At 46.5% G+C, this 17,094-nt stretch overlaps 1 protein-coding gene and 1 long non-coding RNA gene across 7 annotated transcripts in view; one reads left to right on the forward strand and one right to left on the reverse strand.

Moving 5' to 3' along the window:
• Positions 1-461: 461 nt before the first annotated feature.
• Positions 462-17,094, reverse strand: part of LOC111859664 (dedicator of cytokinesis protein 9) — an 86,029-nt gene continuing 69,396 nt past the window's right edge. For 3 of the 5 annotated variants that reach the window (XM_072699971.1, XM_023842548.2, XM_072699969.1), the window contains 19 exons: positions 14,988-15,102; positions 14,817-14,883; positions 14,403-14,450; positions 13,438-13,574; positions 13,134-13,249; positions 12,813-12,950; positions 12,377-12,559; positions 12,157-12,270; positions 11,528-11,743; positions 11,311-11,368; positions 9,327-9,433; positions 8,103-8,225; positions 7,643-7,756; positions 4,759-4,905; positions 3,882-4,092; positions 2,993-3,183; positions 2,379-2,479; positions 2,166-2,304; positions 462-1,941 (listed from right to left, as the gene is read on the reverse strand). In XM_072699971.1, the coding sequence (XP_072556072.1) occupies positions 1,816-1,941; positions 2,166-2,304; positions 2,379-2,479; positions 2,993-3,183; positions 3,882-4,092; positions 4,759-4,905; positions 7,643-7,756; positions 8,103-8,225; positions 9,327-9,433; positions 11,311-11,368; positions 11,528-11,743; positions 12,157-12,270; positions 12,377-12,559; positions 12,813-12,950; positions 13,134-13,249; positions 13,438-13,574; positions 14,403-14,450; positions 14,817-14,883; positions 14,988-15,102 (2,451 nt within the window). In that variant the 3' untranslated portion in view covers positions 462-1,815. Of the gene's footprint in view, positions 1,942-2,165; positions 2,305-2,378; positions 2,480-2,992; positions 3,184-3,881; positions 4,093-4,758; positions 4,906-6,828; positions 6,865-7,373; positions 7,380-7,642; positions 7,757-8,102; positions 8,226-9,326; positions 9,434-11,310; positions 11,369-11,527; positions 11,744-12,156; positions 12,271-12,376; positions 12,560-12,812; positions 12,951-13,133; positions 13,250-13,437; positions 13,575-14,402; positions 14,451-14,816; positions 14,884-14,987; positions 15,103-17,094 lie in introns of all 5 variants that reach the window. The other 2 variants (XM_023842549.2, XM_072699970.1) reach the window with 2 other exon arrangements.
• On the forward strand, positions 1,838-3,989 carry LOC140578535 (uncharacterized). 2 transcript variants are annotated; one of them, XR_011982784.1, is made up of 3 exons: positions 1,838-1,969; positions 3,275-3,717; positions 3,853-3,989. It is a non-coding gene; the product is annotated as an uncharacterized lncRNA (long non-coding RNA). The 2 variants fall into 2 exon arrangements; XR_011982785.1 differs by having other exon boundaries at positions 3,275-3,401; positions 3,615-3,888.

Raw genomic sequence — 17,094 nt, forward strand, 5'->3', positions numbered from 1 at the left:
GAAGTTGTTTTAGAGTGTAGATACCTGTTAAGCTGGGTTGTATCCAAGCAAGGTGGGCACTTATGTCAGGGCTGTGCTTAGGGTCATGACGTTGGGCAGATAAAAACACTAAAATAGATGGCGAGGTTCAGCTTTCACTGTCATTGTTCTTAGAGTCAGGCTGAAAATCCTTCCTATCCACATGAATTTGGTCAAGGCTGGAAAATGGATTTACAGCTACTACTGAAACCTCTGAAAACAGAAAATTACAGTAAAAGCAATGATTAGTCAAGATGAAATGGAAAGCGAGATGCTGCTCAGTGATGGAGCAGCAATAAGCAGCTCCATGTTTACACCGTGTAAAGAAGGGGACCAATCAAAAAACAGAGAACTGACAAGCCCATAATTATGAACAGGCGAATCAGAGAGCTTGTTACTCACCAGTGGGCTTTGCCGAGATCAGCCCAAAACACACGGCTCTCTCAGGGATGTCATTCTTTTTTAATTGGTGAAGCAAAAGCAAATATAAATACAATTTCCTTTATAAAAACTCAAATACTACATCCATTGCTTTTTTACAAAAAATAGATGCTAATATCTAAAAAGCAATGTTCTCCATAATGATGGTGATGTGAATACTATACTAAAACATGCATATTTTGGATAAACATATTTTTCTTCAAATATTATAACCAAAAAGCAAACAGTACACAACATATATTTGCAGAGAAATTAGTGAATTTTAATTAAAAGTGTGTAATTAGGGAAAATTGCCTTTCTTAAATACAGCAGAACTTTGACTCTTAAATAAAAATAAAAACCCCCTAAAACTCCCAAGATATAAAATGACTTTTATTAACAATTAAACAACAGAATGGTTAAAGCTTTATCTGACAACCGGTCGTCCACAGTATGTTACTGGTTCCACATCCTGTTGCTTTGGCAAGCGGGACAAACCTCATTTTTACAGTGTATGAACTGAAGAAGACAAATATTGCACTGCATTTGGATAGGAGGGTAGCCCAGCGTAACACCTTTACAACGTGTCCTCCAGCGTTCACCTTAACAAAAGACAGTCGGCACGGTGATGGGAACTGCGAGCAAAAGTGCTGCTGGAACATTTGCTTTCAGAGGGGACATTTCCCAAGGAGTACAATTTGTCTGTGTGTACAGTGACAAAAACAATCACAAATACTGCCCTTTTCACACACCTCAAAAAAAGAAAACTCTCGGACTTCATTAACGATACATTGGAAACGCTATATATATACAAAAAGAACTGATAAAAGTTTTAAAACCTGTGAATAATACAAATGCAACAAAAAAGGACATACAAACCTGGGAAAGTGAGTTACATGCATTTAGTGTTCTTGTGACTAAGAGTATGTCTCCACAGGAAACATGACGGAATGATCCTGTTTGGGTTCAGTCCAGGATGAAGGCTGAGATCACCAACACCGACTGTCTGCTCTTCAGACTTCTTCCGATTTCTCCACATTGTGTTCTTTTTGTCCACTTCTCCTCAGGGACCTCTGAAGGCATTTATCCCCAGGGAGAGACACAGGAGAGAGTCAAAGCTCTGAGCTACAGGGACGATGTGTGATATGGAGAAGTCATCCAAGTTTGGTCAACGAACATCACCCTGCTTTTCCGACAGCCACCGACAGCCATTTGCTGGCGAGGCAAAGCTGACCATGGGAGTGAGAAATGTGGGGAGGAGCTGGAGGACTTGGAGAGGGTAGCAGAGAGGCTTAAGGGGGCATCCAGGGGTGTCCGCTTCTCTTTGGGAGGGTACAGAGGTTTGCTCTCCCTTGGGTCAGGACAGCAGGGCCCGCGTCACACCACAGACGAGGAGCTGGGGATTCCCTGGATGGTGGTGCCACTGGGCGTGCCGCTGATGGCGTTGAAGATGTGCAGGGAGTCGGCCAGGACAGTCTTCACGCTGTCCTCCACCGTGCTGATCTGAAAAACGCAGGCCGTTCAGAAAGGGGTGAGCTTTTAGCCTTCACACAAATCACGTACAACTAAACTGAACACCGACGTCAATATTACCATCCAATCTGTTCATGTCAGCATAAATGGAGGGGAGAAAACAGTTATTCTCACATCGTCAGGTATGTTTGTCAGATTAGCAATAAAAGTATTTTAAAACCTCTAAAAGTCTAGTGAATACAGTGAGATTTTACCGGCTCGTGCATGATATTGGACAGCTCTCTGGCAAGGTCACGGTAGTTGGCTTTCATCTCGTCGTGGTACTCCTGCTGGTCCTCCTTGATCAGGCGCTCGTTTATGGTGAGGCCTTGGCCACAGGCGTCCACAAATTGCCTGCACAAAACCAGTAATTAGACCTGGGCAGTTAGGTGGGGCAAAAGTGGAACTTGGGGGCTCTGGCGACTTACCTAAAGACCTCTTTCAGCTGCTTGACTTTGTTGTCAGGGTACTTCTTGCTACTGATGTCATCTAAGAACGCTCTAGCATAGGCTAGCGGACCAGCATTCACCTAGGGGGTATAGGGGGAAGTAGACAGTGAATGGACGGATATGCACCTAGCATCGGCTAGCGGACCAGCATTCACCTAGGGGGTATAGGGGGGAGTAGACAGTGAATGGACGGATATGCACCTAGCATCGGCTAGCGGACCAGCATTCACCTAGGGGGTATAGGGGGGAGTAGACAGTGAGTGGACGGATATGCACACCTGCACGCTGATGCTATCATACAGGCAAAGAACACGTCTGCACACCTGCACGCTGATGCTATCATACAGGCAAAGAACACGTCTGCACACCTGCACGCTGATGCTATCATACAGGCAAAGAACACGTCTGCACACCTGCACGCTGATGCTATCATACAGGCAAAGAACACGTCTGCACACCTGCACGCTGATGCTATCATACAGGCAAAGAACACGTCTGCACACCTGCACGCTGATGCTATCATACAGGCAAAGAACACGTCTGCACACCTGCACGCTGATGCTATCATACAGGCAAAGAACACGTCTGCACACCTGCACGCTGATGCTGCCCTGCAGCTTGAGCTGCAGCCGGATCATGTCCACCTCACTAGCTGAGCAGAGTTGCCGGAGCTCCTCCACCTTCCTGCTCATCTCATCGATAGCCACCTCGATGGGGCTCAGGTCCGTTTGGTGCTGGTACATCACTGCGATGCGCTTCTTCACGTAGGGGAAGCAGTGAGTGGCTGGGGGGGGGGGGTCAGACAGGGATGCAATGTGTTAGGGTAGCACATTCTCACTAATAATCCATCCATCCATCTTCCAATCTCTGGACAGGGTTGCTGGTGGCCTGGAGCCTCTCCTGAACAGCAAAGGGCACAGGGCAGGGATATACTCTGGACAGGACACCAGTGTGCTACAGACACTTTGGAGATGCCAAACTACATGTCTTGTGAACACAGAAGTAAACCTGCATTATATTTCATACAAGTTAGTCCTGTAAGGTGCAAAGCTGCAATATTTTGTTCACCATCACAGTATCTATACTTCTGATGATCCTGTAACACTGACGTGTGAAATCTCAGCAGGATTAATTCATGTCGCTGTCTAGGGGCACAAGTGCTGCCAGATCTGCTTTTGCCCAAACAAAAAGTCGTGATTCAAGCATTTTTTTCAGGGAAAAGTCCGTCTGTCCTCTGCAATCAGCTGCACTATTATCAGCTAATGAAGATAAAATCTGTACTTTGGGATTTATGAAATAATATAACAATAAAACTAAGGTGAGACATAAGGAAAAGAACATCTGACTACTGATTAGTCAAACCATATCATTAAGTAATTTGTATGACGAATAAGAAGGGATGTGGTGAGTAAGTCTCACTCCCTCTCTTTCATGGGATGCGCTGTGTACGCAGGGTCCAGGGGAGGCAGTGGTGCCACCTACTGGTCAGGATGGTCCGCCGCTTGCACTGCTCTTCCACCAGGCCCTGCTTCTTGCCAGAGACGGTGAAAGGTGTCTCGAAGACGAAGCGCCGAATGTTGTGGCTCCTCTCAAAGTCTGTCAGCCTGTCAGCCAGCTCCTTCTCCTCCAGGAAGGGGGTCACGTGAGTGACCTGGATGTATGCGTACTTCGAATCCAGGTCTTTTGGGTTAATCTATGTGAAATAATGAGCACATCCCAATCCAGTGTGTACACATACACATGTAATACAACATAAACACAGGAGATCCCAGTTCAATCCATTATAACGAGGCTCTGTTAAAGGTAACAGTACTGTATCCAAAACTGATACACAGCATTAAAGCTCTTATGTTATAGCTATTCATAATGAGATTAGACCAAGACTGTCCCTGAACAGCGTTTATCTAGCAGGAAGGATATAATTTCCTGAAGACTAGGGGTGACACATGAGTACGCCCACAAAACACGTGTACATATGAGCACCCAAGCATACGGGCACATTCTCATGTGCTACAACCATGCTTTCGAAAGGCCATAAGTGCAGATATACTCCTTGGTTATAAATTTGTAGCGTTTTGGCCTACAGATAAGGTAATCTACAGGAAAAGCTTTAGCTACACTTGGCTTTGCATAAGTGACAATCAGTGACAGATGGTGGAAAAAAAAATTGAGGAAGTGAGAAGCAAGCGAACGTGTCTTTAAATGACAATAAAATATAAGTAATGAGTTATTTCAAGTTAGTTTATTCTCAAGAAAAAAAGAGGTACTGCCTACTCTACCCGTATGTAGCAGCTGCTTCAGGTGAGAATGGTTAGTAGCACAGGGAAGGAACCTCTAGGCCGAGATGAAAAGCTGTTACCCTGCCGGAGTCCTGGATCATCTTGACGTTCTCTGGGCCGAATTTGTCCGAGTAGAGCTTGAGGAGTCTTTGGGAGATCTCGGAGAGAGGGGTGAGCTTGGGCTCCTTGTAGATGTACTCTTTGCCATCCTCATCCTCAAAGAAACCCTGGCAGACAGTGACCAACAGCAGCTTCCATTATGGCCTCTTCCTAAGAGGGACATTGTCACCTGAGAGTGCTTTGTAAATCGAAGTGTCAGCCTTTGGAGTAAACGTAAAGCCGAATGTCAATGTTTGCATGATGTGAAGATACACCTAAATGCCAGCGTTTGGAAGGATGTGTAAATGTAAAGGTGAACCTAAATGTCAGCATTTGGAGGGATGTGTAAATGTAAAGGTGAACCTAAATGCCAGCGTTTGGAAGGATGTGTAAATGTAAAGGTGAACCTAAATGTCAGCATTTTGAGGGATGTGTAAATGTAAAGGTGAACCTAAATGTCAGCATTTGGAGGGATGTGTAAATGTAAAGGTGAACCTAAACGCCAGCATTTGGAGGGACGTGCAAATGTAAAGTCAAACATAAATGTCAGCATTTGGAGGGATGTGTAAATGTAAAGGTGAACCTAAACGCCAGCATTTGGAGGGACGTGCAAATGTAAAGTCAAACATAAATGTCAGCATTTGGAGGGATGTGTGAATGTAAAGGTGAACCTAAATGTCAGCATTTGGAGGGATGTGTAAATGTAAAGGTGAACCTAAACGCCAGCGTTTGGAGGGACGTGCAAATGTAAAGGTGAACCTAAATGTCAGCATTTGGAGGGATGTGTAAATGTAAAGGTGAACCTAAATGTCAGCATTTGGAGGGATGTGTAAATGTAAAGGTGAACCTAAACGCCAGCGTTTGGAGGGACGTGCAAATGTAAAGGTGAACCTAAATGTCAGCATTTGGAGGGATGTGTAAATGTAAAGGTGAACCTAAATGTCAGCATTTGGAGGGATGTGTAAATGTAAAGGTGAACCTAAACGCCAGCATTTGGAGGGACGTGCAAATGTAAAGTCAAACATAAATGTCAGCACTTGGTGGGATGTGTAAATTTAAAGATGAACCTAAATGCCAGCATTTGGAGGGATGTGTAAATGTGAAATTAAACCTAAATGACAGTGTTATGTGTTTCTGCATATCTAATCCAAAGATGACTGCCGACACATGTATGTACATAGCATCTGGGACGTACATTAAACATGACCAGACCCACAATTTATGCCTGGATCTGTCATGGTGAAGACAGACATTGAAACGCACCCAGCAGGGTTTGGCTGAACATTGACCACACTAACAAAGCACACGCAGAACAAGACCTATTCACACATGTACACACTCCAACAAAGCACATATGGAAAACACACCCAAGTTTAGTAGTTTTACACTCTAACCACGCAACCGAAGGGTCGGAAAGTATGTATGACAATATGCACAATAAATAAGTAAAGAAGTTATGAGCTACCTGTGATCTCAAATTATTCAAAAAAGGTAGTTTCTGTACAGAGAGGTTATCTGTTAACACACTTCACGTCTGTAATGTTGATAAATATTTTGCCTAAGCAAGATCTTCAACCAAATGCTACACGGCACCACCAAGTCCAAATCTGTAAAGTGTCTTTGCCTCTTTATACAGAAATTGGCCACAAGGTAAAGTGGAGAGTGCAGCATGTTCCACAGACAACACAGGTTTTGTGCTACCTCCATTTCAGGCATTTTTAAAAACAGAAAGTAAATTTCGTAACGTGACACAGCTCCTGTTAAACAGGTGTTTTGTTCAGTGAGACAATCGGGATGATAATGGGTCTGCATCAGTGGGTACACTCACGCCAGCAAAGCAGCAGACTTTTCATGACTATTTAAAAACAAGATGGCTGACGGTTGCCAGGACACACCAACAGTGGGCACGCAACACGGCTGAAATGGATGGGCTGGTTGGGGGCAATGGGAAAGGGATGCATAACTGGCCACGGTGACGAGGACATGTCGCACACCAGCAGCTTTAATGCATCGCATTTAATGCACCGCTTGATTCTCTTGCGTTCATTTACCTCCGCGTCCCTGTCAGAGTCTGTAAACTGGTACTGCTACAGAGCCGTAAAGCCATAAGAGAGACACAAAACCACCATTATTCCAAGCAGTCCTGAGCCTTGAACATTCACACACCGTTTCTTTCTGACCAAGCATCTTCACACAGAACACAAGTAGCACCATGGCAACCAGAGGATCTATGGATACAAAGCTCTACATGGTGTGAGACTGCTAACTGAGCAGCACGGGCACAGGCACGGAAAGACAACAAGATGTTTGTAAGCTCCACAGTGAATGATTTGCAGGCAGATGTGGGGGGGGGGGGGGCAGAGAGGCTGGGGTTAGGTGGGATTAGTCTTTCTGTCATTTTTAGCTGCATGCACAGCTGTCGTGGAGCATCGAGCTGCCATAGTGGTGTCTATGCAACGTGAGGGCAAACTGTAAGCGATAGACACGTCCGAGACAACAACTGAGAAGCAGGGAGACATGTCACACTCACGGCTTGGAAGCGGCAAAGGAAAACTAAGGGGGTTAGGGTGGGGGGGGGGGCTACTGTACAACTTACCGCTGCCTTTGAGGAAGACAAAAAGCAGAGATATTTGATTAGGACAGACATATTTGGAGCAGGCAAATGAAGTTTTTGCATTTAATGAAAAATAAGTAATAGCTGCAGAAGCATTCGTTCACCGTGTCGAAGTTCAGCAAAAGATGCAAGCAGTGAAGTTAAGGTGTTAAGGGTTCTAACCCTCGAATCCCAGCGGGCAGAGAGGTCAGCTGTCACCCTGTTACCGAAGACGCCTGCGATTGGCCCGCCAGAACGTGTCCACGCCTCACCTGGCCAAAGAACGCCACTCTGAAGAAGGTTCCCAGGAGCCTCTTGCCCGTGTGCATGACCTCCGTCACTTTGCTGTAGGCGCGATGTAGCGTGTCGTACAGGTGAGCTAGTTTCTACACAGCACACATGCACAGACACGAATGAGGAGAATGACAACAGCACACTGCCACCCTGGGTCTATGCCCGTGTCTTCCTGCTAAATATCCATTCAGCACCAGACAGGATCAAGGGACTCTTGTGCAGAAAAATATTTAGCGTGTGATTTGCCTGGTATTGCTCAGCAGGGATGTTTATAAGCCTTTTTTTTTTTTTTTCTTTTTAAATAAAATAAAAAATTGGTTACACTCTGGATACAAGTTTTATTTTGCTTGCAACACAGTAATTGTTGACGTCAAATTTAGGGGGCTCATCAATGGAATTATGCCATAATTATTTTGTTCACGCAGCCGCATCTGGCACCTCAAAGTCCCGGCGCTTCTCGTAGGTGGGGATGATGAGCTTGTAGATGTCAGCGATGAGCTCATAGCGCTCTGCCTTCCACAGCCCGTCTGCACACTCCTCCAGCAGCTCCATCAGTACATCCTGTGGGGGCAGGGAAGTGTGTGACACATGCCTGCCACACGGGGGCGCCCATACAAAGAGCCAGCGGCCGGGCATCATAAAAATCAAACAACGTAAACTATTCTGGGTGATAATGCAGGAAGTGTGGACCAAGCTGAAAAGACTCATACAGAAAGATTATAAAATACAGCTGTCTAAAGTACAGTCCACAACCTTTTTAAATACTTTAAGATTATCATCATTGATTATTAGGTTGTCTATTAGACAATTACTCTGGTTAAATAAATATTAGGGCGTATTCATTTTGTAATGTCAGTCTGTTGCTAAGAATCGTGTACAACGTGCTAAGAAAATAATAGTATGTTCAGTAAAAGATGACATGTATAAAATAGAAATATAATATAAACTTCATTCTTTCACTTCTGACCCCAAGGTATATCAGAGGCCTGTAGCATGGTAGGGAAACAACTGCAAAAGAAGCATCATTAAAACCTCGTCTGTCTAAAATCCCACCATAAACGAAGGACAACACTGTCACTCTCAGTTCCCCTCGGCATGTTTCTGAATATGTCATGGGAATCTGTTCTGGGAACGCAATGATGGTACATTTGGCAGATGGAACTTTGAACGCTGTTGAAGACCAGCGAGAGGAGTTTCGATAAACCCTCTGTGGTCCATGGTGGCAAAGTGGGTCCAAATACTGATGAGTGTTTGCTGTCCTGGTGCAGCTGAGGTGCAGTGAAGCGTTTGGTCACTGTAGCTACGGGGCCCAGACAGCAGAGTGCAAACTGGGCTGTTTGTCAGGCAGTAGCCAGCTGGGTGGCATGCGTGTGGGGGAGTGGTCAAAGAGTGATAAAGGACAAGTTATAGTGGAGTTTATAGGTATACAGTGATGACCCCCCCCCCCCCCCAGCTGTAATAACAGATGCTTACAGCCACGGTGGATAAACACAGAAACAGCACGCAGTCTCTGCCTCCCTGGCATGGAGACAACGGGCGATTGTGAAATAAATTTGTACCGCCAAGGCCAACTTACTGCCTGGCCAGGTGATGATAATAACTGGAGGCAAACAGCGGAGGGTCACGTGGACCAGGGGGGGTGTGCAGGATCGGCTCCCTCACCTCATTGAAGTGGACGTCCTGCATGCCCACGTCCTCCATCATGGACACCTCCTCGTCAATGTTGGGCGTGAGCACCCGGAACGCAGAACAGCCCTGTCTGAACATACCTGCCACGTCGCCACGGCAACCATGAGAAACAGAACCATGACTTAATCCTGTGCAGCATAATTAATGGCTCCCCCGTGACCCTGCACAGGACAAGCGGGTACAGGAAATGGATGGAGGGGTGGGAACTAACAGCCAATTACACGTGTCAAGTGGCAGTTATTTAAATGTCATTAATGTGTAATAGGGAAGAGCAAACGACTTAAAAACAATCAAACAAACAAGCACATAAATCAACCAGTAAATAAGTTTTCAGAACAAATTAATAAATAAATAAACTGTTGGTAGATATGAACAATTACTGTCACTATCACTTCTGTCTGGTTTTCCCACTTGGCCAAAAAGGTTAGGGCTGCCCACCTGATTAACTTATAGATGAAAACATCCGTATGTATATTATTGTGGAATCCTTCAACCGCAAAACAAGATTTATTGGTTAGCTAGATAAATTGTCAGATTTATGGTAGTCCAGGCTAAATGTAATTGAATGAAGATAATGTCCAATTGCAAAAGCAAATTTGAAGACTTTTTTATTTAGGAAAACATACAACTGCTGAGATATCATATTTAGTAGTTGTGATATTTTTAGATTTTATGGATGTTTTTAACTTTGTTGTTTTTAATGTGGCACTTTGAGATTTTGTTAATGGAAAGTGCGTTATAAATAAAATGTATTATTATTATTATTATAAATGAATTTGAAAAAAATCTTTGCCATAAATAAATCATATTTATTTATTCATTCATTCACTTTGCAGATTTGTTTATTCACTGATGTATAGGAAAGGTTATTTATTTATTTATTTATTTATTTATCCATTTTCATTCATTCATTGATAAATCACGTTTAGTCTTCAATAGTATAATTCCACACAGCACAATTAATTAATGAATTAGTGTCCCCTATAATCCAGAATGGATTTGGCACTGAAATATAAATATATGAATTTTAACAGCCTTTAAATGTTTAAACTGGCTGTCTTTTTGGGCTGCCAGACACACTGTGGCCGTGATTCAGAGCAGCTTTGCATCGGCTTTGCAAGGCCAGAGGTTCACTGTTAAGGGCTGCCTTCACTGTTAAGGGCGGCCTTCACTGTTCAGGGTTGCCTTCACTGTTAAGGGCGGCCTTCACTGTTCAGGGTTGCCTTCACTGTTAAGGGCTGCCTTCACTGTTCAGGGTTGCCTTCACTGTTAAGGGCTGCCTTCACTGTTAAGGGCTGCCTTCACTGGCTCCCCATAACGCCGCCCGCTGTGCTCTCTCTCTCTTTATACCTTCTGTCTATGGCCCCGTGGTGCTCATCGATCGCTGGCCGCCTGATTACAGTGCAGATAACGGGAGGATATCGCTGCTTATCAAAAGAGCACGCCGATTCCACCACATCAGCGGTATAGTATTCCACCCTTGAACCCCGCGGGATTCCAGAGCCGAAGATAAATGCACCTTTGCGTGCCAGCAGTCACTCCCTGTCCTGATTTTGGGCCACTCACGACTAATCATTTTGCTGTAAAAATAATACTGTCACACTTTGCGAAAGTGTTTTAGTGCAAATTACTTGGCTGTGCACACTGTTTTATCTCAATGCAACACTGATTTTTAGGTTCCCCATTATCATTTCATTATTTTATTATTAAAATTTAAAACAAGGTAATTAATTGATTAATTGTTTACAAATTACAAAACTTTATATGAGAAAAATGAAAACCTGAAAGAAAAAGAATATTTTCCCTGAATTTCCTTTTACGTTCCCCTTCAGTGCCTTAAAGGAGAATTACAAATATCAAATAAAAAATGGTGCTGTTAAAAACCAACAACTTTGGTTCCACATAGTGGATATAAACGGTATGACTTCTAATAATCATCCTCCTGTGTAATCAGTACCTTTTCTCCGTAGGTATTCAGCCACTAGTGCCGCCACGTGGACGTAGCACATCGCCGCCTGCAGACATGACAGAGTAGAGGAGGTTAAACCGGCACGTCCAAACCCCACCCCTGCACGTCCAAACCCCACCCCTACACGTCCAAACCCCACCCCTGCATGTCCAAACCCCACCCCTGCACGTCCAAACCCCACCCCTTGGCCTGGCCTGGCACTGACCTCGGACAGGTCGCCGTTCTTCACATGGATGCGGGCCATGCTGTCCAGCCAGGTCTTGCGCAGCTCGGGTGTGCTGGCGTAGGACTTGGCCAGGCTGTACTGCAGGTCCACCAGCATCTCTGGGTCGTGTTCGTGTTCCTTCATCTGCGCCGTGGCCATCAGCACCGTACGGATCTTTTTAGTCAGGTCCTTCACCTCGGACGGGAAGGCTGTGTTCTGCAGCAGTAAGGTACAGAGGACCATCTCTTGATTCACACAGAAACTACATTACTAGTGGCAAGCTGTATAAAATCTGTATTTACCTCAACATTACTGTACTGCGTAATATACAGTAAAATACAATATTGCCCTACAATGGTAAAACACAGTAACTACACTGACATTGAAACTGAGAACACGGGTATTTTGCCTTTGTTTTAGTGTGGATTTTGTCATAACTGTAATTTTTACATTTATAGCTGAACTAAGATATTTTGTCATGAAACAAAACAGCCATAGAGACCTGATTTCAGTCAGAACTCAACTTTGATAAAATATACATTTATGACATTTCTGTGGGGCAGTATATTAGACCTTGACTTTACAGCACTTTTGCAATTACTGTATAAATAAGGTGGGCAGCTGCTAACCTTCACAATCTTGTCACTATTGGCACAGTTGTTGATGATGGACAGAGACTGCTGGAACCGAATTCCTCCAATCCCGATGACATCGGCGATCAGCTGACTCACCGCGATCACCACCTGTCAGAGAGTCCAGGTCCTAAGCACTACACCAGTGACAACATTCAACCATCTTGAATCTACAGTCACATTTATTTGGATAGTTATGGATGATGCCCCTCTGTACCTGCAGGTGTGTGCGGACGAAGGACTTGCGGCCTGTGTATTCAAAGTTGCTCTTCATCAGGAAGTAGACAAGATGGGCAGCCTCACTGCGGATGGAGCTCAGCTTGGAGTTGCAGCACTTGAGGATTTCATAGCACAAGGAGGCGCACATGTCGGCACGGCCCTCGAAGAAGGTGCTGGGAAACTGCCAGGGTCGTCGTCGTCATCATCATCATCATCAAAAAACACTCAAGAATCAACATTAAAAATCAACAACCATCATCATCATCTACCATTAACCAGTGGTGGGCACAGCTAACTGAAAACTGCTAACCCACTAACTCCAAAATTCGATAATGCTAAACTGATAATCCACAAAAAAAAAAATTTTGACTGCTAACCGCTAACTTTTGTTATATGAATTTAGCTTCGGTTTGATAAGCTGTCTGGCCTCTTACCTTGTAGATGAAGGTGCGAAGGGAGGTGAAGACCTGCTTGAGGGCCAACTCTGACTGGTTGATCTGCAGGAAGCACAAGTGCACCTCAAACACTTTTTTCATCAGGGGGTTGTGCCCATGGTCGGAGCATAGCTGTGTCTGCGGAAAGAAGAGCATGCAAACACCTTACGGCGCATCCCTGGAGAAAATTACACAGCACTTTGTTACGGTATTAATCAAGCTCATATTACTTTCTTAATTTGAGCGATTTCACTCCTCAGTAATAATATACCAATCAACTGCCAGGTTGGGGAAACATGAAATTGCGGGTTGGAGGTGTACCTTGAAGCCCATGATGAAGATGCTCAGCGTGTCGAGCACCGTCAGACACACTTCGGTGGCGATGTTGGCCTCCAGCAGCGACTGGTTCAGAAGGTCTGCGTCAGAGTGGCAGTAGGCTGTGCAGGGAGAGTCGTGAGCCAAAAGCAGCTATTTGAGGTTTCCACGTGCCGAAACGTCACTGACCACGTGTAAAGCTTTTTAAGAGAGGAGGGAAGATAGAGGCCAGACTGGGAAGACACTAAATGGGCGTTACAAAAATGACTGAGGATGAGGATGGCGGAGGAGAAAGAGGCAAGGGGCTTACAGTGGTTGAAAGTGTAGGAGTTGTCCAGGCTGCTGAGCTGGTGAAGGCGTGCATGCATCATCCCTGCCCTGTTGCGGGATACAGGCAGAGTCTGAGACTTGCGTTCGTGGGCCACGAGACCCACAGCTTCCTGATTCCTGGCAAGGAAAGGCAACAGGGAACACGGTCACATGGGGCTAGGGCAGCCTGGGAGGTGTCGTCTGGCAGACGGCGGCCAGCAGTGGAACTGCGATGCTCAACAGCAAACGGAAAAGTGCATCCTCATGACCTTGTACCAAGGCCTCATGGGAGATTAGAGACTCAAGCGGATTAAGGCCGTGTGAGCGCTGCTTGGCAGATGGATGCTTGTGTGTGTAGGTGAAGGACTCACACAGAAACCAATACGGCAGATGGAGGTAGTGGGGGGAGTATAAGCAGAAACATGGGAAAATTAGACTGTTACAGTGGAGACATCATGTCCAGCTGTACGTTGGTGATGAAGATGGGAGACACAGGACTGTTTGGGGGGGAGGGAGGGGTGTGGGGTGAAAAAGGGTCACACAGCACTCTGAGGTACGGGCAGAAACATCGTGAGGCTTACCCAAGCAGGACAGGCCAGGAACCATGCTGTTTATTACATTAAAGCTTGTCAGCATTAACGTGCAAAAGACAGAGAAAGGGGAAGGTGAGAGAATGAGGAGAGCAGGTGTGTCCCACACTCTGTGCGCACTTTCATGGGGTTAACAGGACCCATCAGGTAGACCCACACAGCATTAATGGAAAACAGCAGCAATTAAAGTCATGCCATTTGATAGAAAGGTCAAGAGGCACAACAGATATCAGGAATTATTAAAAGGATTCAGCTACGATAACGGCAGGCTGACATCAGGAAAAACAAGAACGTTCTTTTTGTCTGAACCATAGATTATGTTATATCAAGATTCTAATTCATTATATAGGTAGCAATTTGCACATAAAAACATTACCTGGCAATGTAGCGTTTCCCCATGTATCTGAATTGATGAAGACACACTCTGCAAATATGTGAAAGGCGCAGTTAGTGAGCAGCCCCTGCATGTGCTCTATGTGTGCATAGTACTGCTGTGGACATGAGATGGAGCAGTGATGGAGGAATTCTACAAAATGTTAAATTCCTAGGAGGTGGCACCCTGGTGCGTTTAAGCTCATCTACTCCTTAAATATGCAGCTGCATAAATTTAACTAGGTAAAACTGCAAGATTAATATCTAGGTTGCACTGGGAAAACTAAACATCTAAAAAAGGAAAATGTGAAGGTATTCTTTTACTGCAAGGGTCTTTAAAGCTAACAATCCTACCATGAGGCTGATAAGAGATCTGGATGGAAGAAGGTACAATATACATGGAGCATGAAGAACTTACTCAACTAAAGTGAAGAAGTCCATCAGCTCTCCAGGACTGGCCTTGTTCCAATACGTAAAGAGGGCATCTGCAGGAAGGCATGGGCAGTTTGGGTGTCAGATGCCAAGCCCGCGGAAAGACAGCATGGTCAGGTCAGGGACTGCCCACAGAGGCAGTGTGCCGCAACCTTACCCTCTGACATGCTCTTCAGCACGTGCAGGAAGCACATGAGCAGGCTTCTGATTTCGGCCTGGTCCAGTTTGTCACAGCGTAGCAGAGAGCTCCCAAGAGTGGAGGCCGGCTGGTTCTAAAAGAGAGTGGCAGCGGTCAGGAGACACATGGCAGCAGACCGGAAGCAAGGCCAAAAAGCGGAGAGAGACACTCCTCACAGCAAAGTCACGCTAGGAGCTGCTCCCCAGAAAGCGGGGAGAGACACTCCTCACAGCAAAGTCACGCCAGGAGCTGCTCCCCAGAAAGCGGGGAGAGACACTCCTCACAGCAAAGTCACGCCAGGAGCTGCTCCCCAGAAAGCGGGGAGAGACACTCCTCACAGCAAAGTCACGCCAGGAGCTGCTCCCCAGAAAGCGGGGAGAGACACTCCTCACAGCAAAGTCACGCCAGGAGCTGCTCCCCAGAAAGCGGGGAGAGACACTCCTCACAGCAAAGTCACCCCAGGAGCTGCTCCCCAGAAAGCGGGGAGAGACACTCCTCACAGCAAAGTCACGCCAGGAGCTGCTCCCCAGAAAGCGGGGAGAGACACTCCTCACAGCAAAGTCACGCCAGGAGCTGCTCCCCAGAAAGCGGGGAGAGACACTCCTCACAGCAAAGTCACGCCAGGAGCTGCTCCCCAGAAAGCGGGGAGAGACACTCCTCACAGCAAAGTCACGCCAGGAGCTGCTCCCCAGAAAGCGGGGAGAGACACTCCTCACAGCAAAGTCACTTGTTTTATGCGGGGTCACGGGGGTCCAGAGCCTATCCCGGAAGTTACGGGCGCAAGGACAGTCCAGTACGGGGTGTCAACCCATCGCAGGGCAGGTTTGGAAACATAAAATTAATTTACAATTTACAATTCAGAGGAACATTACCCCAGGAATTCAGATATGGGTTCATACTATAAGTCACTACTATGGGGGCATCAGCTGGCTGGTGTGATGGGAAAAAGATGCAGCATTGTGCATGTGGAAGCACAAGGGAGGCCTGCTGTGTCGCCAAGGCGCTGCAGGCCATCAAATCCGCTCTGCAGGCCTGAGATGACGGTTCTGACTGTGATAGCTCCACACCCAAGACCACAGCTGGGTTTAGAGCGGGCACCAGGCCCAGACCAGCGTGTCCTACACCAGCAGAGTCAGTTGATGTCTTTGCCAGAAGCGAGTTCCTCGGGGGCTGAATGGAAAGAGTGAGGCTACGTCTCGCCTCAGAGGAAATGCCTGGCTGCCTCGCCTGGCTCCACATGGTGAGAAGGTCCAAATGGCCCGGGCAGCCATGGTAATGAGTGGCCTTTACAATACGTCACAAGGTCTGCTGTTGCTCCATTTATAGCGGCAGGCTTGCGGGAAGGCCTTCGGGACCCTGACGTTAGCCATGCCTGCTAATATGCTGTGTGTGTCATCCTGAAGACACTGCATACCAGTGAGGTTCCATGAGGAGAGTCTATCTATACACTAAACACCATCAAAAGGTGCAACTGCAGGTGAGACTGAAGGAAAGCCTGGAATGTTCCCCAGGGCAGGGATACCGTGACACACAAAGAATGGCATCTTCACAGCCCTTCTGCTGGTGAGGTAGGGCTATGTGAGATGGAAAGGACCTAAACATCAGCAGAGGGACTCCAGATGCCACTTGAAGGACCCCTGACAGTCTGTCTCCTGGCAAAGAGCAGATCTCAGGTAGAGTCCCAAAGGCATGCTTACGCACCCACAAAGGGGACACTCGCAAGGAGGGGTCAGGGGACAGCGAGGATTAGGCAGGGGGACAGGAAGAGTACTTGGAGTGTATGGCCGCCCTGCACCACTGTCTCTGGCATGGTGGGCACCGGGAGTTGGGAGAAATCCACAGTGGCACGCCTGGGGCGAGTGGACAGCACGTAGTCCTCGGGGCCGGGTGGCAACGGCAGGGTGGCAGCAGAAAGCCTCCGAGCAAATCGCTCCTTCTGCTAGCGGGGGTGTCGGGGGTTAAAAAGGGCAAGTGAGCTGCTGGTGGGCCAGTTCAGAAGTCTGAGGATGAGGGCGAGGGTGTGCGGATGGTGGGGAGCAGGCCATCACGTGCCCATCTGATCCCACACTATCAGCACAGGATACTG

The sequence above is a fragment of the Paramormyrops kingsleyae genome, chromosome 1 (genome assembly GCF_048594095.1).
Source record: "Paramormyrops kingsleyae isolate MSU_618 chromosome 1, PKINGS_0.4, whole genome shotgun sequence".
Classification (NCBI taxonomy): domain Eukaryota; kingdom Metazoa; phylum Chordata; class Actinopteri; order Osteoglossiformes; family Mormyridae; genus Paramormyrops; species Paramormyrops kingsleyae.